Here is a 21,762-nt window from a genome sequence, read left to right as displayed (position 1 = left end):
ACTGCATCACAGCAACACATTCTTCCTGGCTGCCCTCCTATCTGATGGGCTGGCAGAGAAGAACAAACCCCATATTTACCTGATTATCTAGGAGACATATATAATTCCAGTGGTGTGTGTCTGACCTAAAGGTCAAGCTCTGTTGTAACACAATAGCTAGACTTGATAAAGAGCTGTGGCTCACACAATGTGATAAACAAATGGAAAACACCTCAAGAAGGGTAAGCACTTTTTGTGTGTAAGCACACACGCCCTGCCCAATCAAAACATGTATGCCTGTCTATAAACATGTGGAAGGAGCCAAGACCCTTCTCTGTAATACTCCTAATAGTATTTTCTTAGGTTGATCACTAAAGGGCTAGTGACAGCTGTGGTGTCAAGCCAGACCTAAAAAAGGGGGGGGGGAAACAGTCTACACCGAGCATACCATTTACTCATTCATCTGTCATTTCCAACTATGCTTTCTTTATCAGAATACATAATAAGATATATATATAACACTACAGGCATTCAGAATACTTTCTAAAAAGTAGTAAACCAAACCTTTGCTGTAAAAAAAAAAATACTGGAGTTAGGCTTAGACAATCTGTCAAAGCACCACTGAAACAACTGCAAAGACTTTGAGATGTTCAATCAGGCCTTAAAGGATGGAAAACAATTTCTAGTTACAGAAAGTAGTAGACTAAATATCTAAGCAAATCAGGCTCAATCAGTTATCAGGCATTTCCCAAGGTCCTATGGAAGTCCGTGGTCACATGGAAGCTGTCTAATGAGCAATAGATGTTCACTGCTCAAAAGTGTCAAAGGCTCACATTTTAACTCACTTGGAAGAGGCCGTAGGCAATGAAGGCATAGATGTCCTTTTAGTTCACTGTGACTGGGTAACTAGCATATATTGCTGGTAACTTAGATGACAGTGATTTTAACAGCGTTGTAAATATTTATTTTTAAGGTAGCCTATCGGCTGCAGTACATGTGTGCAACTCCGTGAAAGAATCAGGAAGCAATTGATGCATTTTAGATGCAAGATAAGATCCCAAACTTTAGCTTATGTGGCCTCCTTAAGAAGCCTTTATCGTCAACAACCAGACTGAAATCCGGTTATTCACTGCATTGATACCACAACAGCAGTTAACCAAAGCGGTTACCCATTCTTGGGACGTCACCAGGGGATGCACTTATTTCCTCTTGCCAGGGTCTCCAGAGACCAAAGTGCCGTGGAAGAAGGTGAGCCTCATCCTTCTCCTGCACCTCAAAAGACCTGAGGGAGATGGTATAACATAAGTGGAGCTATGCGTGCACCAGCCTCCTTCTCCTCTGTCAGAACTGGTCTCTGCAGACGCACACTTAGAGAAGAAAATAAGAAGCACTAGTAAGTGGTGCTCACAGAGCTGCTGTCAGTGTGGTGCCAGCTCTCCTCTCAGTGTGAAAGTGGGGACCACAGCTCCGGGCTGGAAGGGGTTGGGAAGGCGCAGAGGGTTGTGAGGTGTGTTGCAGGGAGTCAGACAATTATTTTCCAGTGTGAGTGGAAGGGGAGGGTTTAAAGAGACGCGTGGTGCGGGTAGCTGAGGGCCAAGAATTGATTTCCTTGTTTAAGCAGGGGGATGTGGCAGGTGGGTACATGTAGAAGTTGGTCTGGGTGGGTGGCAGGAGTCCTGGTATTTCTTATTTAGTTTGTTATGGTATCTTGGGTCCAGTGGGAGTGAGCAGCAGATGGCCAGACTTTTTTTTTTAACGTTACTTAAGGCTCCTGCATTACTCTGTCTATATATTAATGTTGAAAGCAGGGACAGATAATTTTAGGGGTGGTGCATATACAACATAAACTTCTAGATGGGTAAAAAGTGAATAATAGAGTTGTTTTTCACCTCAAGGTCCTGAGTTACAACATAGATAACTCAAGTTTCATTCTCAATGTCCATTTGATGTCTCTCAGAGCCCACTGGTGAAAAACATCCTTGTTATTCCCAGTTACCCATCTATAGTTCTGTATTGCTAGCACTTGCTCATCTTGGTGGCTCAGATACAAAAACATTAAACTCGACAACCAGTGTTAAATTTAGAGGGAAATGCTGATAGCCTGGGTGGTGGTGGGCTCCAAGGTAACATTTATAGAAAAAAAACAACAGTGATTTTGTTGTTCTGGCGTTTGCATGTGGTGAGTACCAGCGCTCATTTTTGGTACTTGATTTCCATTGTTAAGAGAGAGAAAGGCATGCATAGGGAAACAGTAACAAAGTGTGGTTGCAGAGATAGCAAAAGAACCAGAAAGAATGATGACGAGGCAAAAGGTACTGGTTAGTGGAAAAAGAAGTATGAGGTGGAATCAACAATAGGCACCCTTCGCAATCGGCATACTAGGCATTTGCTAGCACGGGCTAGAAAAAAATGAGGACCCCTGCTTTAATTTCAACAAATTAAGGAGTAGGAAATTCTCTGAATCACAGGAGTGCAATGGAGGTCAAAGAATTCCAAAAAATGCAGTTTCAAATAATATACCGATCAGGATTTAGAAATTTTAGCAGGCCTTCCTTGACCTTGAGATAGTTGAAGGGTCAAATTCATTAGGGAGGAACTTCCAAAGGGAAATTATTACAACAGCTTCTCTGCATTCCCACTCAAGCCTTGGCTCAGCTGATAGTAGCAATGCTGCGTTGACTGGTGCTTGCATTCAGACAATAGAGATGTACCAATCGACCAAGTCACCCAAATGTTTAATACTTTCTGGATGTTCTTGAATTGTGTTAACACTTTTCAAAAGGTTAGGAGGTATATTATGCAATATTTAATTTTAAAAAAAATTGAGCCGAAAGCATACAAAACGTCCAATTAAATCAGAGATGAAAGAAAAACAATACAAAATAACTTTCAAAGCGCTGTATAGAAAGAAACGATGTATGTCACTGACGCAAGGACCCATACACTTTATTTATCAACAACACATCTTTAAAAAACAAGTTATTTACTGCTCTGATTAATAGCAGTGAGAAAATAAACTGGGGTTTAACCGAATAAACGCCATAACAGACCCATAGTAACCCCCTCTGAATAGGGTTTGGCTCCTAACTCTAAAAGAGAAACCCACTTTTCCACAAAACATATGGAGGGGCATGAAAGGAAAATACATTTTCACCCAAGACCTGAGTAAAGAGCAAAATATCCTGTTCTAGTAAACAAAGAATAATTAAGATATTTCAAACTAAGAAAGTGATGTTAAACTGCACACAAAATAAACGATTATAAAAAGATCACAAAATAATGAATAACTTAAAACTATAAGGCGCAAATTCGCAACCATGTACACAAACATTTTTACATAAACAAACATTGTACATCAATTTTTCAACGTCAGCCGAAAAACTAACTTTTCCTTAATGTCGACTAGAAAGGAGACTTCTACATAAAAATGTTACTGTAAAAAAGAGGGATTTTCTTCTCAGATTTTAGAGTGATACCATGGATATCTCTAGTTTGCTCCTGTTCCCTAGATGTCACTTGGACACAAGTCACAGACCATAGCATCTGATACCAGGGTAGAGATATGGGGTCAATGCAGGTACTTTAAAAAAGGACCACTGGCCACAGGAACAGATGGAAAGCAACTCTCTATACCCAGTGGTGCTAAGAAAAGGTGCCCAGGCAGCTTACACGCAACTGTTAAACTATATTAAAATAAAGCGCAAAGACTTTAAGGAAAATTACAGTTTTTTTACTAATATCAATCACTAACCAACTTAATACAAAAAAAAAAACTTTTGAATTCCCGCAAAAAGGTAAATTTAAGGAATTGTATGGTAACAATCCAATGTCTGAAATCCAAATAAAGTCCTTAGTTACAGTTATTTATAGAACCACACAAATTATGGATGAATAGCAACTTTAGGTGGTCGTATTTTTGGGGAAAATGTTAAATGCATATTCTTCAAATGTGGCCAATACATATTGTACAGTATGTGGAAGCCTGAAATACATCTATACTTTCTGGTCGATTTGTGACATTACAACTCACGTATAGTATATAAATGCCATGACTACTTAACTATAACATGGATTACAATTTAGTAGGGGTGTTGCTGTATCCTGCTTGGGAATGCAGACAGGCAAATAATAGACCAGTATTGCATCTGCCGCTGGATCAAGAAAGTCTCGTTTTTAAGATCAATTTGTTCAGAACTTTTTTTCTACTGAAAAAATTGCAATAGTCAAGTCTAAAGTGGCATTTAGATTAGTATGTTTAATGATTACATGGCTGGATCCTAGAACAAAATAGAAGGAAATCCTCTGTGTGTTACCAAACCATCTACTCTATTGCTGGTTTTGAAACCGACTTACATTCAACTGCTTAAAATAAATGTTTGCAATAAATTATGAGCTAAATATTGTTGTGCCTATTTTACGTTCTTGCCTACCAGACAGAGCCATCCTACCTTTTGTTCGCATACCGAAAACGTACAGTGGACTTCAGTCTACCCTTTCATTGGCTTTATTGTCTCTTATTTGCTTGCTGCTTATTCAAACTGATTGCCTTCCTCTTCTTGCGATTGTTCCTACCTGGAGCATAGCCTCTTTGTCATCTTTTTGATTGGACGACTTGTATCCTTCCACTGCTCACTTTTATGGAAATACTTTTGCTTTTTGGTTAAACATTCCATGAGAATGCATGTGTTCTCAAACCCTTTCTCACATGTGCTTCTCTCCTGCCAAATAGCCTGGGTTGCTCCCTCTCACTTGTGTATATCTCCCCTACCAAACCCCTCCTACCTCCACACTGTGTTGTTCTCTCTTTCGTAAGGTGCTGATCCCGGCTCCAAACTTTCCTACCAGGTTGCTCTATGTTCCTTTCTCCCCCACTTGCTTTTCCCTCATTCCTCATGTTGCTTTTCCCCTCCTTCCGCCACCCACTTAGCACTGCTTCCCGCACCCGCCATTGTTCCCCATCTATACCCCGCAGCCCTTTTAAGTTTCTTTTTTTTTTCGTAGAGTAAGGCAGCAAATTGCTGTCAGAGCCAGCGCCTCACTAAAATCGGTTTGGTGCTACTGAAATGTAATTGTTTTTTAAATTACTGATCCTGCATCATTTTGTAGACACATGCATGTGTGATAACGCATGCACATGTCATCATGCATGGGCAAGCCTAAGCAATGACATAGCCACTATTATTATTATCAGGCCTTTTATTTATGTATGTATTGGACTATGCTGCACAACATCAGCAAACAGTATTGACCTACTATGCATTACGAATTATAGTGGCTCTCATCGCCTTTTCAATACCTTAGGAAGGATGCGGGCCTTCATCCTCACACAGAAATCTCATGGTCCCAAATGCCTTCATCTGCTGCTGGATCTATAACTCCTTCCACACGTGAACGTACATGATGGTGAAGCCCTGGGAGAGGTTTTTATTCTCAATGGTCAGGACCAGGGCTCTCGTTTTTATTATTATTTTTTTGCTTCATTTTTTATATTTCGGTCTGTATGCATCTATATTTACCTTTTTAAGATATTTATCCATATTTGTTTTCGGTCAGTGACAAAAGTAATTTGAATCTAGTATTTTTACAACTGCATGTTACAGGTAAATGTACAGGTGGGTTTTAGTGCCAAAGTAGTCATGTGAAATAAAACGATATACTCACATGAACACATCAGCACTGTAGTACACCTACAGCTATTTAATGTTCATCGGGAAATTCTCCTCCCCCCACCCCATGCGGTCATTATGCGGTCTTGCATGAAAATAGAAATATACTAAAATTAAGGTGTATCCGGTCTTTTGCAGTTTTTCATTTTACATACAGACAAGGAAAAAGATAGGTGTGTGTGTGTCCTTAATGGCAAAAACAAAATAGTAAAAACAGAAAACTTGAAGCCTTTTAGCTAATTCGCGCTTTTGCAAGTCGAAACTGTTGTGACAATTTGGCTGTGGTATTTGAGGTCACACAAAGTATTTAGTGATGGCTTTTGGGACCAGAGTTGAATGGCCAGGCAATGCTTAGCATAATAAATCCCAGGCCATTTCTTCCTTTTATATTCGTGCACTTCCCTGAGGTCATGTGCTTGGGGAACTTGGCTTTGTAACCACAGTCTATGCGACTGGCCAGTTCTAAGTCTGAAGCGCCTCTAGTGCATCTGGCACAATGTCTGACATGACGCTTGTGAAGTCAGCTGCCTGGAGTCAAGCCAGTCTGAGCGGGGGACTTATGCTGAGACTTTCCCGTGTGAATCTGCTCCATCGATGAGGAGAGGAGAGGGAATACAAACAAAAGATACACAAAACGCACTACAAATGAGATCATTTTAAAGAGCAAAATACAAAGAAACAACAGTACTTACATTGTTCTTCTGGCAAATAATTTCCTGTAAAATAAAAAATACACGTTTAAGTAAAGACACCAATTTGCGTGCACCTGTAGTTTTTGACCACATGTAAACGTTTTAAAGCGGATTTCTTTTCCCAAATTAAGAATATGTAATTGTAGGAAGTTGGCTCTGTATGTGCTATTTCAAAGTAAGGAATAGCATGCACAGAGTCCAAGGGTTCCCCTTAGAGGTAAAATAGTGGTAAAAAGAGATAATACTAATGCTCTATTTTGTGGTAGTGTGGTCGAGCAGTAGGCTTATTCAAGGAGTAGTGTTAAGCATTTGTTGTACATACACATAGACAATAAATGAGGTACACACACTCAGAGACAAATCCAGCCAATAGGTTTTTGTATAGAAAAATATATTTTCTTAGTTTATTTTAAGAACCACAGGTTCAAATTCTACATGTAATATCTCATTTGAAAGGTATTGCAGGTAAGTACTTTAGGAACTTTAAATCATAAAAATTGCATGTATACTTTTCAAGTTATTGACAAATAGCTGTTTTAAAAGTGGACACAGTGCAATTTTCACAGTTCCTGGGGGAGGTAAGTTTTTGTTAGTTTTACCAGGTAAGTAAGACACTTACAGGGTTCAGTTCTTGGTCCAAGGTAGCCCACCGTTGGGGGTTCAGAGCAACCCCAAAGTCACCACACCAGCAGCTCAGGGCCGGTCAGGTGCAGAGTTCAAAGTGGTGCCCAAAACACATAGGCTAGAATGGAGAGAAGGGGGTGCCCCGGTTCCGGTCTGCTTGCAGGTAAGTACCCGCGTCTTCGGAGGGCAGACCAGGGGGGTTTTGTAGGGCACCGGGGGGGACACAAGCCCACACAGAAATTTCACCCTCAGCAGCGCGGGGGCGGCCGGGTGCAGTGTAGAAACAAGCGTCGGGTTCGTAGTGTTAGTCTATGGGAGATCTCGGGATCTCTTCAGCGCTAAAGGCAGGCAAGGGGGGGGTTCCTCGGGGAAACCTCCACTTGGGCAAGGGAGAGGGACTCCTGGGGGTCACTTCTCCAGTGAAAGTCCGGTCCTTCAGGTCCTGGGGGCTGCGGGTGCAGGGTCTCTCCCAGGCGTCGGGACTTTGGATTCAAAGAGTCGCGGTCAGGGGAAGCCTCGGGATTCCCTCTGCAGGCGGCGCTGTGGGGGCTCAGGGGGGACAGGTTTTGGTACTCACAGTATCAGAGTAGTCCTGGGGTCCCTCCTGAGGTGTTGGATCTCCACCAGCCGAGTCGGGGTCGCCGGGTGCAGTGTTGCAAGTCTCACGCTTCTTGCGGGGAGCTTGCAGGGTTCTTTCAAGGCTGCTGGAAACAAAGTTGCAGCCTTTCTTGGAGCAGGTCCGCTGTCCTCGGGAGTTTCTTGTCTTTTCGAAGCAGGGGCAGTCCTCAGAGGATGTCGAGGTCGCTGGTCCCTTTGGAAGGCGTCGCTGGAGCAGGATCTTTGGAAGGCAGGAGACAGGCCGGTGAGTTTCTGGAGCCAAGGCAGTTGTCGTCTTCTGGTCTTCCTCTGCAGGGGTTTTCAGCTAGGCAGTCCTTCTTCTTGTAGTTGCAGGAATCTAATTTTCTAGGGTTCAGGGCAGCCCTTAAATACTAAATTTAAGGGCGTGTTTAGGTCTGGGGGGTTAGTAGCCAATGGCTACTAGCCCTGAGGGTGGGTACACCCTCGTTGTGCCTCCTCCCAAGGGGACGGGGTCACAATCCTAACCCTATTGGGGGAATCCTCCATCTGCAAGATGGAGGATTTCTAAAAGTCAGAGTCACCTCAGCTCAGGACACCTTAGGGGCTGTCCTGACTGGCCAGTGACTCCTCCTTGTTGCTTTCTTTGTTCCCCCCAGCCTTGCCGGCAAAAGTGGGGGCCGTGGCCGGAGGGGGCGGGCAACTCCACTAAGCTGGAGTGCCCTGCTGGGCTGTGACAAAGGGGTGAGCCTTTGAGGCTCACCGCCAGGTGTCACAGCTCCTGCCTGGGGGAGGTGTTAGCATCTCCACCCAGTGCAGGCTTTGTTACTGGTCTCAGAGTGACAAAGGCACTCTCCCCATGGGGCCAGCAACATGTCTCTGGTGTGGCAGGCTGCTGGAACTAGTCAGCCTACACAGACAGTCGGTTAAGTTTCAGGGGGCACCTCTAAGGTGCCCTCTGGGGTGTATAAAAATGTACACTGGCATCAGTGTGCATTTATTGTGCTGAGAAGTTTGATACCAAACTTCCCAGTTTTCAGTGTAGCCATTATGGTGCTGTGGAGTTCGTGTTTGACAAACTCCCAGACCATATACTCTTATGGCTACCCTGCACTTACAATGTCTAAGGTTTTGTTTAGACACTGTAGGGGTACCATGCTCATGCACTGGTACCCTCACCTATGGTATAGTGCACCCTGCCTTAGGGCTGTAAGGCCTGCTAGAGGGGTGTCTTACCTATACTGCATAGGCAGTGAGAGGCTGGCATGGCACCCTGAGGGGAGTGCCATGTCGACTTACTCGTTTTGTCCTCACTAGCACACACAAGCTGGCAAGCAGTGTGTCTGTGCTGAGTGAGAGGTCTCCAGGGTGGCATAAGACATGCTGCAGCCCTTAGAGACCTTCCTTGGCATCAGGGCCCTTGGTACTAGAAGTACCAGTTACAAGGGACTTATCTGGATGCCAGGGTCTGCCAATTGTGGATACAAAAGTACAGGTTAGGGAAAGAACACTGGTGCTGGGGCCTGGTTAGCAGGCCTCAGCACACTTTCAATTGTAAACATAGCATCAGCAAAGGCAAAAAGTCAGGGGGCAACCATGCCAAGGAGGCATTTCCTTACACAACCCCCCCCCCAAACGAAAGAGGATGAGACTAACCTTTCCCAAGAGAGTCTTCATTTTCTAAGTGGAAGAACCTGGAAAGGCCATCTGCATTGGCATGGGCAGTCCCAGGTCTGTGTTCCACTATAAAGTCCATTCCCTGTAGGGAGATGGACCACCTCAACAGTTTAGGATTTTCACCTTTCATTTGCATCAGCCATTTGAGAGGTCTGTGGTCAGTTTGAACTAGGAAGTGAGTCCCAAAGAGGTATGGTCTCAGCTTCTTCAGGGACCAAACCACAGCAAAGGCCTCCCTCTCAATGGCACTCCAACGCTGCTCCCTGGGGAGTAACCTCCTGCTAATGAAAGCAACAGGCTGGTCAAGGCCATCATCATTTGTTTGGGACAAAACTGCCCCTATCCCATGTTCAGAGGCATCAGTCTGCACAATGAACTGCTTAGAATAATCTGGAGCTTTTAGAACTGGTGCTGAGCACAATGCTTGTCTCAGGGTGTCAAAGGCCTGTTGGCATTCCACAGTCCAGTTCACTTTCTTGGGCATTTTCTTGGAGGTGAGTTCAGTGAGGGCTGTCACAATGGATCCATATCCCTTCACAAACCTCCTGTAATACCCAGTCAAGCCAAGGAATGCCCTGACTTGAGTCTGGGTTTTTGGAGCTACCCAGTCCAGAATAGTCTGGATCTTGGGTTGGAGTGGCTGAACTTGGCCTCCACTACAAGGTGGCCCAAGTAAACCACAGTTCCCTGCCCTATCTGGCATTTGGATGCCTTGATAGAGAGGCCTGCAGATTGCAGAGCCTTCAAAACCTTCTTCAGGTGGACCAGGTGATCCTGCCAGGTGGAGCTAAAGACAGCAATATCATCAAGATAAGCTGTGCTAAAGGACTCCAAGCCAGCAAGGACTTGATTCACCAACCTTTGGAAGGTGGCAGGGGCATTCTTTAAACCAAAGGGCATAACAGTAAACTGATAATGCCCATCAGGTGTGGAGAATGCTGTTTTCTCTTTTGCTCCAGGTGCCATTTTTATTTGCCAGTACCCTGCTGTCAAGTCAAAGGTACTTAAGAATTTGGCAGCACCTAATTTGTCTATGAGCTCATCAGCTCTTGGAATTGGATGAGCATCTGTCTTGGTGACAGAATTGAGCCCTCTGTAGTCCACACAAAACCTCATCTCTTTCTTTCCATCTTTGGTGTGAGGTTTGGGGACTAAGACCACTGAGCTAGCCCAGGGGCTGTCAGAGCGCTCAATTACTCCCAATTCCAGCATCTTGTGGACTTCCACCTTGATGCTTTCCTTAACATGGTCAGACTGTCTAAAGATTTTGTTTTTGACAGGCATGCTGTCTCCTGTGTCCACATCATGGGTACACAGGTGTGTCTGACCAGGGGTTAAGGAGAAGAGTTCAGGAAACTGTTGTAAGACTCTCCTACAATCAGCTTGCTGTTGGCCAGAGAGGGTGTCTGAGTAGATCACTCCATCTACTGTGCCATCTTTTGGGTCTGATGACAGAAGATCAGGGAGAGGTTCACTCTCTGCCTCCTGATCCTCATCTGTTACCATCAACAGATTCACATCAGCCCTGTCATGGAAGAGCTTAAGGCGGTTCACATGGATCACCCTCTTGGGGCTCCGGCTTGTGCCCAGGTCCACCAGGTAGGTGACCTGACTCTTCCTTTCTAGCACTGGGTAAGGGCCACTCCATTTGTCCTGGAGTGCCCTGGGAGCCACAGGCTCCAGAACCCAGACTTTCTGCCCTGGTTGGAACTCAACCAGTGCAGCCTTTTGGTCATACCAAAACTTCTGGAGCTGTTGGCTGGCCTCAAGGTTTTTGGTTGCCTTTTCCATGTACTCTGCCATTCTAGAGCGAAGGCCAAGTACATAGTCCACTATGTCCTGTTTAGGCTCATGGAGAGGTCTCTCCCAGCCTTCTTTAACAAGAGCAAGTGGTCCCCTTACAGGATGACCAAACAGAAGTTCAAAGGGTGAGAATCCTACTCCCTTCTGTGGTACCTCCCTGTAAGCGAAAAGCAGACATGGCAGGAGGACATCCCATCTCCTTTTGAGTTTTTCTGGGAGCCCCATGATCATGCCCTTTAATGTCTTGTTGAATCTCTCAACTAAGCCATTAGTTTGTGGATGGTATGGTGTAGTGAATTTATAAGTCACTCCACACTCATTCCACATGTGTTTTAGGTATGCTGACATGAAGTTGGTACCTCTGTCAGACACCACCTCCTTAGGGAAACCCACTCTGGTAAAGATACCAATGAGGGCCTTGGCTACTGCAGGGGCAGTAGTCGACCTAAGGGGAATAGCTTCAGGATACCTGGTAGCATGATCCACTACTACCAGGATATACATATTTCCTGAGGCTGTGGGAGGTTCTAGTGTACCAACTATGTCCACACCCACTCTTTCAAAGGGAACCCCCACCACTGGAAGTGGGATGAGGGGGGCCCTTGGATGCCCACCTGTCTTACCACTGGCTTGACAGGTGGGGCAGGAGAGGCAAAACTCCTTAACCATGTTGGACATATTGGGCCAGTAGAAGTGGTTGACTAACCTCTCCCACGTCTTGGTTTGTCCCAAATGTCCAGCAAGGGGAATGTCATGGGCCAATGTTAGGATGAACTCTCTGAACAGCTGAGGCACTACCACTCTCCTAGTGGCACCAGGTTTGGGGTCTCTGGCCTCAGTATACAGGAGTCCATCTTCCCAATAGACCCTATGTGTTCCATTTTTCTTGCCTTTGGACTCTTCAGCAGCTTGCTGCCTAAGGCCTTCAAGAGAGGGACAGGTTTCTTGTCCCTTACACAGCTCCTCCCTTGAGGGTCCCCCTGGGCCTAAGAGCTCAACCTGATAAGGTTCAAGCTCCAAAGGCTCAGTTCCCTCAGAGGGCAGAACTTCTTCCTGAGAAGAGAGGTTCCCTTTCTTTTGCTGTGTTGCAGTTGGTTTCCCAACTGACTTTCCTGTTCTCTTGGTAGGCTGGGCTATTTTTCCAGACTCCAGCTCTACTTTTTCACCCTGTGCCTTGCATTGTGCTCTTGTTTTCACACACACCAGTTCAGGGATACCCAGCATTGCTGCATGGGTTTTTAGTTCTACCTCAGCCCATGCTGAGGACTCCAGGTCATTTCCAAGCAGACAGTCCACTGGGATATTTGAGGAGACCACCACCTGTTTCAGGCCATTGACCCCTCCCCATTCTAAAGTAACCATTGCCATGGGATGTACTTTTCTCTGATTGTCAGCGTTGGTGACTGTGTAAGTTTTTCCAGTCAGGTATTGGCCAGGGGAAACCAGTTTCTCTGTCACCATGGTGACACTGGCACCTGTATCCCTCAGGCCCTCTATTCTAGTCCCATTAATTAAGAGTTGCTGTCTGTATTTTTGCATGTTAGGCGGCCAGACAGCTAGTGTGGCTAAATCCACCCCACCCTCAGAAACTAGAGTAGCTTCAGTGTGGACCCTGATTTGCTCTGGGCACACTGTTGATCCCACTTGGAGACTAGCCATACCAGTGTTACCTGGATGGGAGTTTGGAGTGGAACCTTTCTTGGGACAGGCCTTGTCTCCAGTTTGGTGTCCAGACTGACTACAGTTTCGACACCAGGCCTTTTTGGGATCAAAGTTTTTACCCTTGTACCCAGGATTGGTTTGTGAAGAGGCTCTGGGCCCACCCTCCTGTGCAGGTTTTTGGGGGCCTTTAGAAGACTCTTGACTATTTTTATTTTTGGCTGTCTCACCACCTTTCCCCTGGGGAGGTTTTGTGACCCCTTTCTTTTGGTCACCCCCTGTGGAAGTTTTGGACACCCTAGTCTTGACCCAATGGTCCGCCTTCTTTCCCAATTCTTGGGGAGAAATTGGTCCTAGGTCTACCAGATGCTGATGCAGTTTATCATTGAAACAATTACTTAACAGGTGTTCTTTTACAAATAAATTGTACAGCCCATCATAATTACTTACACCACTGCCTTGAATCCAACCATCTAGTGTTTTTACTGAGTAGTCTACAAAGTCAACCCAGGTCTGGCTCGAGGATTTTTGAGCCCCCCTGAATCTAATCCTATACTCCTCAGTGGAGAATCCAAAGCCCTCAATCAGGGTACCCTTCATGAGGTCATAAGATTCTGCATCTTGTCCAGAGAGTGTGAGGAGTCTATCCCTACACTTTCCTGTGAACATTTCCCAAAGGAGAGCACCCCAGTGAGATCTGTTCACTTTTCTGGTTACACAAGCCCTCTCAAAAGCTGTGAACCATTTGGTGATGTCATCACCATCTTCATATTTAGTTACAATCCCTTTAGGGATTTTCAACATGTCAGGAGAATCTCTGACCCGATTTATGTTGCTGCCACCATTGATGGGTCCTAGGCCCATCTCTTGTCTTTCCCTCTCTATGGCTAGGATCTGTCTTTCCAAAGCCAATCTTTTGGCCATCCTGGCTAACTGGATGTCCTCTTCACTGGGGCTATCCTCAGTGATTTCAGAGGAGTTGGTCTCTCCTGTGAGGGAACCAGCATCTCTGACTATTATTTTTGGAGTCAGGGTTTGAGGGACCCTGTTCTCCCTAGATAGGATTGGTAGGGGGGAATTTTCCTCCAAATCACTATCCTCTTCCTCTGAGTTGCCACCCTCAGAGGGGTTGGCCTTTTCAAACTCTGCCAAAAGCTCCTGGAGCTGTATTTTGGTAGGTTTGGGGCCCATTGTTATTTTCTTTATTTTACAGAGTGACCTTAGCTCCCTCATCTTAAGATGGAGGTAAGGTGTGGTGTCGAGTTCCACCACAGTCACATCTGTGCTAGACATTTTGCTTCTAAAAGTTGGAATACTTTTTAAGAATCTACAACTGGTTCTAGAATCTAATTCAAACTTTTACAAACTTTTAAACTCTAAAAGAAATGCTAAACAGGATCTAACACAAGGCCCTAGCAGGTCTTTTAAGAATTTAGAAAACTTTTCAAATTGCAAAAATCAATTTCTAATGACAATTTTGGAATTTGTCGTGTGATCAGGTATTGGCTGAGTAGTCCAGCAAATGCAAAGTCTTGTACCCCACCGCTGATCCACCAATGTAGGAAGTTGGCTCTGTATGTGCTATTTCAAAGTAAGGAATAGCATGCACAGAGTCCAAGGGTTCCCCTTAGAGGTAAAATAGTGGTAAAAAGAGATAATACTAATGCTCTATTTTGTGGTAGTGTGGTCGAGCAGTAGGCTTATCCAAGGAGTAGTGTTAAGCATTTGTTGTACATACACATAGACAATAAATGAGGTACACACACTCAGAGACAAATCCAGCCAATAGGTTTTTGTATAGAAAAATATCTTTTCTTAGTTTATTTTAAGAACCACAGGTTCAAATTCTACATGTAATATCTCATTTGAAAGGTATTGCAGGTAAGTACTTTAGGAACTTTAAATCATAAAAATTGCATGTATACTTTTCAAGTTATTGACAAATAGCTGTTTTAAAAGTGGACACTTAGTGCAATTTTCACAGTTCCTGGGGGAGGTAAGTTTTTGTTAGTTTTACCAGGTAAGTAAGACACTTACAGGGTTCAGTTCTTGGTCCAAGGTAGCCCACCGTTGGGGGTTCAGAGCAACCCCAAAGTCACCACACCAGCAGCTCAGGGCCGGTCAGGTGCAGAGTTCAAAGTGGTGCCCAAAACACATAGGCTAGAATGGAGAGAAGGGGGTGCCCCGGTTCCGGTCTGCTTGCAGGTAAGTACCCGCGTCTTCGGAGGGCAGACCAGGGGGGTTTTGTAGGGCACTGGGGGGGACACAAGCCCACACAGAAATTTCACCCTCAGCAGCGCGGGGGCGGCCGGGTGCAGTGTAGAAACAAGCGTCGGGTTCGTAGTGTTAGTCTATGGTAGATCTCGGGATCTCTTCAGCGCTAAAGGCAGGCAAGGGGGGGGTTCCTCGGGGAAACCTCCACTTGGGCAAGGGAGAGGGACTCCTGGGGGTCACTTCTCCAGTGAAAGTCCGGTCCTTCAGGTCCTGGGGGCTGCGGGTGCAGGGTCTCTCCCAGGCGTCGGGACTTTGGATTCAAAGAGTCGCGGTCAGGGGAAGCCTCGGGATTCCCTCTGCAGGCGGCGCTGTGGGGGCTCAGGGGGGACAGGTTTTGGTACTCACAGTATCAGAGTAGTCCTGGGGTCCCTCCTGAGGTGTTGGATCTCCACCAGCCGAGTCGGGGTCGCCGGGTGCAGTGTTGCAAGTCTCACGCTTCTTGCGGGGAGCTTGCAGGGTTCTTTCAAGGCTGCTGGAAACAAAGTTGCAGCCTTTCTTGGAGCAGGTCCGCTGTCCTCGGGAGTTTCTTGTCTTTTCGAAGCAGGGGCAGTCCTCAGAGGATGTCGAGGTCGCTGGTCCCTTTGGAAGGCGTCGCTGGAGCAGGATCTTTGGAAGGCAGGAGACAGGCCGGTGAGTTTCTGGAGCCAAGGCAGTTGTCGTCTTCTGGTCTTCCTCTGCAGGGGTTTTCAGCTAGGCAGTCCTTCTTCTTGTAGTTGCAGGAATCTAATTTTCTAGGGTTCAGGGCAGCCCTTAAATACTAAATTTAAGGGCGTGTTTAGGTCTGGGGGGTTAGTAGCCAATGGCTACTAGCCCTGAGGGTGGGTACACCCTCGTTGTGCCTCCTCCCAAGGGGACGGGGTCACAATCCTAACCCTATTGGGGGAATCCTCCATCTGCAAGATGGAGGATTTCTAAAAGTCAGAGTCACCTCAGCTCAGGACACCTTAGGGGCTGTCCTGACTGGCCAGTGACTCCTCCTTGTTGCTTTCTTTGTTCCCCCCAGCCTTGCCGCCAAAAGTGGGGGCCGTGGCCGGAGGGGGCGGGCAACTCCACTAAGCTGGAGTGCCCTGCTGGGCTGTGACAAAGGGGTGAGCCTTTGAGGCTCACCGCCAGGTGTCACAGCTCCTGCCTGGGGGAGGTGTTAGCATCTCCACCCAGTGCAGGCTTTGTTACTGGTCTCAGAGTGACAAAGGCACTCTCCCCATGGGGCCAGCAACATGTCTCTGGTGTGGCAGGCTGCTGGAACTAGTCAGCCTACACAGACAGTCGGTTAAGTTTCAGGGGGCACCTCTAAGGTGCCCTCTGGGGTGTATAAAAATGTACACTGGCATCAGTGTGCATTTATTGTGCTGAGAAGTTTGATACCAAACTTCCCAGTTTTCAGTGTAGCCATTATGGTGCTGTGGAGTTCGTGTTTGACAAACTCCCAGACCATATACTCTTATGGCTACCCTGCACTTACAATGTCTAAGGTTTTGTTTAGACACTGTAGGGGTACCATGCTCATGCACTGGTACCCTCACCTATGGTATAGTGCACCCTGCCTTAGGGCTGTAAGGCCTGCTAGAGGGGTGTCTTACCTATACTGCATAGGCAGTGAGAGGCTGGCACGGCACCCTGAGGGGAGTGCCATGTCGACTTACTCGTTTTGTCCTCACTAGCACACACAAGCTGGCAAGCAGTGTGTCTGTGCTGAGTGAGAGGTCTCCAGGGTGGCATAAGACATGCTGCAGCCCTTAGAGACCTTCCTTGGCATCAGGGCCCTTGGTACTAGAAGTACCAGTTACAAGGGACTTATCTGGATGCCAGGGTCTGCCAATTGTGGATACAAAGGTACAGGTTAGGGAAAGAACACTGGTGCTGGGGCCTGGTTAGCAGGCCTCAGCACACTTTCAATTGTAAACATAGCATCAGCAAAGGCAAAAAGTCAGGGGGCAACCATGCCAAGGAGGCATTTCCTTACAGTAATTATAATAGCTTTACAAGCGGAAGAGAAGTGGCCTGAGCTGCCGACCTTGGAACCTGAGATACAGGTTTGAATCCTGGCCTCAGACCTAGGCCCAGGATTTGGCGATTCTGGCAATCACTTATTTTCACTGTGCCTAAAAAGTGTAACGTGTGAATTTTATTTGTATAATCCGCACTTGATGAACTCTCTCCGAGCTCCCAGATGTAACGTACTAGGCTTCATTGCTTCCCAGTTAGGCTTGCACTGCATACCAATGCATACATGCATAGCACACAATTGACATTATTGGCAAGGACACAAATACAAGTGCTGGCAAAGGCAGGGCTGACCGAGGCCCCCACATAAGTCTGGTTTCTGCTCTATTGACCTAAAGGTTAAAAAAAAAAGAGAGTAATTAGCTAACAAAATGTACGAAAATAAGCACTGGCAAATGGCCGAAAATCGTGCCTTTGAGACCTATTATCTTTGCCAATTGCAGCAGAACAAAGCAGGAGCCTTTTACTTTATTTGTTTGTCTACCAATCCAAATTGGAGGACACAGCATTTATCAGTAATTATTTTTTTTACCACAAAAGCGCAAATGTTTGGGTGTTGGGGGTGTGAGTATTGGGGGGGGAAGCAGCAGATGGAGGACAGAGGGTAGACAAGAAGGAGATAACCCCACAGAAGTGCGCAGGGGAGACAGTGCAACACCAACCAGAGAATGGAAGAGAAAAAGCACATAAGAGAGACAGCTGGAAAACACGGGCACTCGCAGAGTGCTAAAGCAGAAGGATATAAGAGAGTGCAGTGCATGGGGAGAAAAGCAGATGGCTGAGAGAGGGCTACATGTAGAGGGAGAGGGAAGCACGAGGGAGACATCTGAAGAACATGTGCACTCTTGTGGGGTAGTTAAGCATAAAGAAAAAACGCATTAATTAACAGAATCAATGGAAGGACACAAGTAAAGATGCTATGCCCCAGAGAAGGGTTAAGCACAGGATGGACGAAGCAAGTTATTGAATAAGCAAGCAAGCAAATTAGAGAGACAATCAGGCCCACTAGAATTATGCGATTGTGCGGCTGCAGTGATTTTCACATAATTATAGATTTGCCACTTAATCCATCATCTGCCACATACTCTGTAGACTTTTAACAAAAAAATATTTTGTTTCTATCTCAAACGGTTCAAATGTTACTATAAATGCTGCAACAAGTGTTGCCACACAGTGGAAGGCCCTTTGCAAAGCTGGGAATGATTACCTTTCTGTTGCTTGTTGCTAACTTGGGTGTTAAAATGGGCCTATTGAGGTGCAGCCAAATGACCAGAAGGTTACCAAGTCTAACAAGCATTTGGAATGCAATAGTCTCATGTTTGCTCGAGTTACAGCTCATAGCATTGTAAATTACTGACTGGGCTTTTATTGCCACACAGACTGAAAATAACAAAAGGAAGAGAGCAAGGGTGAGCTGGCCCTGGAAAAGCCCCCCTCTGTTTTTATTATGTTTGCAGAGGGAGCTGGTGGGGAGAAGGGAGTGAACCAGCACCCACACTGTTGAGGTGAAAAAGGCAAATGCCAAAAAAAAGTCTCTTACAGAAGAGATAAACAGCACATAGCGTAATTACACAGTACTTTGTGCTGCTCCCAAAGTGAAAAAAGGCAGGACAAAGAGGCAGAACTGACCACTAGCAAGCAAGGATTTTTGAAGGACACTGCAACTAACAAATCAAAACACTGGAACACACTCTGTTGTATACTTTAGTATACAGCAGGCCGAATGCTAACGCTCGACCTAAAAATGACATAATATTGGAGCAATACTATTACAAAATGTGCTGCATTATGCAGCATAATTTGCATTTGCTAGCAGCATGATTTACTCAACCCTGCTACATAATTTGGCCCTCTCCTGCCGCATGATTGCAGTGGCCCTGGTGACACTAACGCCAACCAGCGGTAAGTAACAGGTGGGTTTGAAACCCACTGCAAGATTTTGGAAAGATGCAATAGTTGTTTTGCAACCATACAGCTTGCGCTCGCTTCTAGACTCGACCTAAAAGGGTTTGGGGGAGAGCTGAGATAATGACCAGAAAGGGCCAGTTAGGTATTAAAAAGTGATTTTTTGGGGGTAACACAAGGGGCTAAAGATAACATTGAGGGTGGAGGACAAATGTGAAGACTGTGAACGTGTTTGGGTATATGGATTTTGCCAGTATTCAAGACCTTTCTAGACCATTACATTCCACAAACGGAATCATCTTATTACATGCACCAAACAACTTTGTTCCACCTGGCACATAACACAATGAAGAGTCAACAATAAGTACTGTGACTCAGCACGCTAAGATATTTAACACACTAGCCACTGAAATTGTCAGCTAGACATGTATTACCTAAAACATTCACTGCTTTGCAGGTGTGATTTAATAAATATAGAGTTTGGTCAATAAGAACTCAGGGTGTGCTCAAAGAGGTCAGGGTCACAACTTAAAGAGAAGTGGCCCCTGAGCTCTTTAAAATGCAGATGGAATAAGCTTCTATGTCCAAGCAATGGGAGGCAGAGGGTACTTCCCGTAATTAACCAACAATAATACTGATTGCTGCATGCTTGTCCTTAGCTCCTATGTACCAGGTATTTATTAAGAACAGAATAAGAAATAAGAAATCCTCCCACTTAAGGGAAACAGAAATACCAGCACTGAGACCTATGTATGGCTTGGGATCCATTCCCTTACTATGGGAAGAATGAATGCTGCTGCCCCCCACCTCCTACCCAGGCAAGGAGAAGAAACCACGCATGACACACGAGCATTAAGTATTTCATTAATGTCATGCTCCATTTGCTTCTTTTATTGATTAGTTAGTTGCAAGGGGGGGGGATCAGAACCACCAGGAATTGACAGAAAACACACACAGAATACACAATATCACACCTCTCCATCAACCATCAAACTGTTCAACATGGCTGCTGGGCTGCGCTGTGTAATAAGGATCAGTCTCGTGAGACAAGGCATGACTGGTAGAAACTGGGAAACACTGAGATATGTAGAAAACTGGGATATTGGAAAGAATTGTAACAAGTTTTTCCGCATGCGTTTGCTGTCTGCTTTTTCATTTCAGAAAAACCGCAAAATAGAAGCCTATTCCATCCTCTCTATAAATAAATTGTATGAATGTGCTTTTTCCTCAAAGAAGCGATGTCGCGGATTGTCCTGTCTTTGTGACTATCAATGTTCTTTGCTTGAGTCTATCCTAGACAGCATTCAATAGTTGAACTATCATGTATTTCTGTATTATATCAACGTCATGTAATTTGCCTCATTTCCTATGCACACCTGAGTCATTAATATGCAGTAGAAGCCAGCGTTTCTAAATCTATCTAATTGAACATATCTGATGTATTTGAATACTGACTGGCCTGGGGACTCGTAAAATTTGTTGAGGTATCAAGTCGTGCTATGTCAAGTGTGCGACTTCTGTACTCTGAAACCTTAAAAAAAATGATGTAGACGTTGGGAGGAGTATAGGGGGCTCCGTAAATCGCAAGTCTCTATGGAACGGGATATACTGTTGGAAGCAGTGCTTAATTGTAAATAAAAAGGTGCTGGTGCCCAAAGCCCTCCTCTTAAAAACGCGGCTGCTGCAATTAAATGTGTGAACATGGAATACTGAGGCAGCGTAATCTTAGAGCCATCTCGGGCCTCTTCAATCCATATAAAGCCACTCCCTGCCCCTTCAGCTTACTACTGCAGCTTTCTACTTTCTCCCTTTGTGACGCTTTTTCGTTTTCCCATCCTCCGTCTGTCCCATATGTGTCTTTTGCTCGCAGTAAATGCTTGAAGTAGAAGAATAAGCCCCAGCCTTCAAAAATAAGTGCTGGTGCTCAGCACCGGAAACAACAAGCACAAATTAAGCACTGGTTGGAAGTCTTTAAGGCACAAGAGCCCAATTCATGGGGAAAAACGGACTCATAGTGGGGTTGTCCACACTGGTCTGGCACCGATCTACCCTAGGGGGTTTGTGTTCTGCAGAAGCTCTATATCCACTGGTTCAAAAAGGTCCATATCTGGACTGCGTCACACTTGCACGTACACTTACCCCTCCCTGTTCTGAGCAGCGGCTCCTAGGTGACACATCAAGGGTTCTTGTCATGGTTTGGGATCCACATGGGGAGTGGATTATGTTGTTGAACCTTTGTTTGCCTTTTGACATTGGCTCAACTGAGAATGGACCTGTATGCCACACTCTATTCATATACCATTGACTCTAACTATTTGTACTGATTCGCTACTTAAAAATCATTCTTCTGTAATGCCTACTATTTAGAAATGCAATTAAGTTTGTGTTTAAAAAAAACTTCTGTAGACGTTTTAGCTCCTTCTGTGCTTTTTCATAAGACAAACTGCTAGTCAAGACTTTCTTTGCCTTTCTAAATGTGCCGACTCTATGCTAGTCTGTTAGTTGATGTACACATAGTTCTTTCTTGGCTGTCTTTGGAGACAGACTCCATTTCAGTCCTACTGCGTAACGTTACTTAGTTTTGGTTATTTGCTTTCTTTAGATGATGACCTTACATTGAACCTCTCACATTATTTGATTTAAATTTATGTTTGAACTATTGATTGTTATTGAATTACTAACCACTTTTTGCATTGTGTTCTCTACTGATCTTCATTTTGAAAAAACTTATAAGGTTTAATTTGGACTCTGTCTCAAGTAAGTTTGTTTTATTTGGCTTGGACTCAGTCTTATGAAGGCTCTGATAGCTCCAATCCTATATATTGATCATGTTAATTATTTTAAGTAGAGCTACAGCAACCACATCTCAGCTGTGAGCGCTGTCTCATGCTAGAGCCCTGTAT

The 21,762-nt window shown here is 45.1% G+C and overlaps 1 protein-coding gene across 2 annotated transcripts in view; it reads right to left on the bottom strand.

The window, feature by feature from the left end:
* Nucleotides 1-21,762, bottom strand: part of MAP3K5 (mitogen-activated protein kinase kinase kinase 5) — a 759,411-nt gene that overhangs the window by 547,239 nt on the left and 190,410 nt on the right. For both annotated transcript variants that reach the window (XM_069234653.1, XM_069234652.1), the window contains exon 3: nt 6,338-6,361. In XM_069234653.1, coding sequence (XP_069090754.1) covers nt 6,338-6,361 — 24 coding nt within the window. The remainder of the gene's footprint in view (nt 1-6,337; nt 6,362-21,762) is intronic.

Source organism: Pleurodeles waltl, chromosome 5 (assembly GCF_031143425.1).
Source record: "Pleurodeles waltl isolate 20211129_DDA chromosome 5, aPleWal1.hap1.20221129, whole genome shotgun sequence".
NCBI lineage: Eukaryota > Metazoa > Chordata > Amphibia > Caudata > Salamandridae > Pleurodeles > Pleurodeles waltl.
The sequence above is the reverse complement of the archived record's forward strand: the minus strand, read 5'-3'. Positions and strand labels throughout refer to the sequence as shown.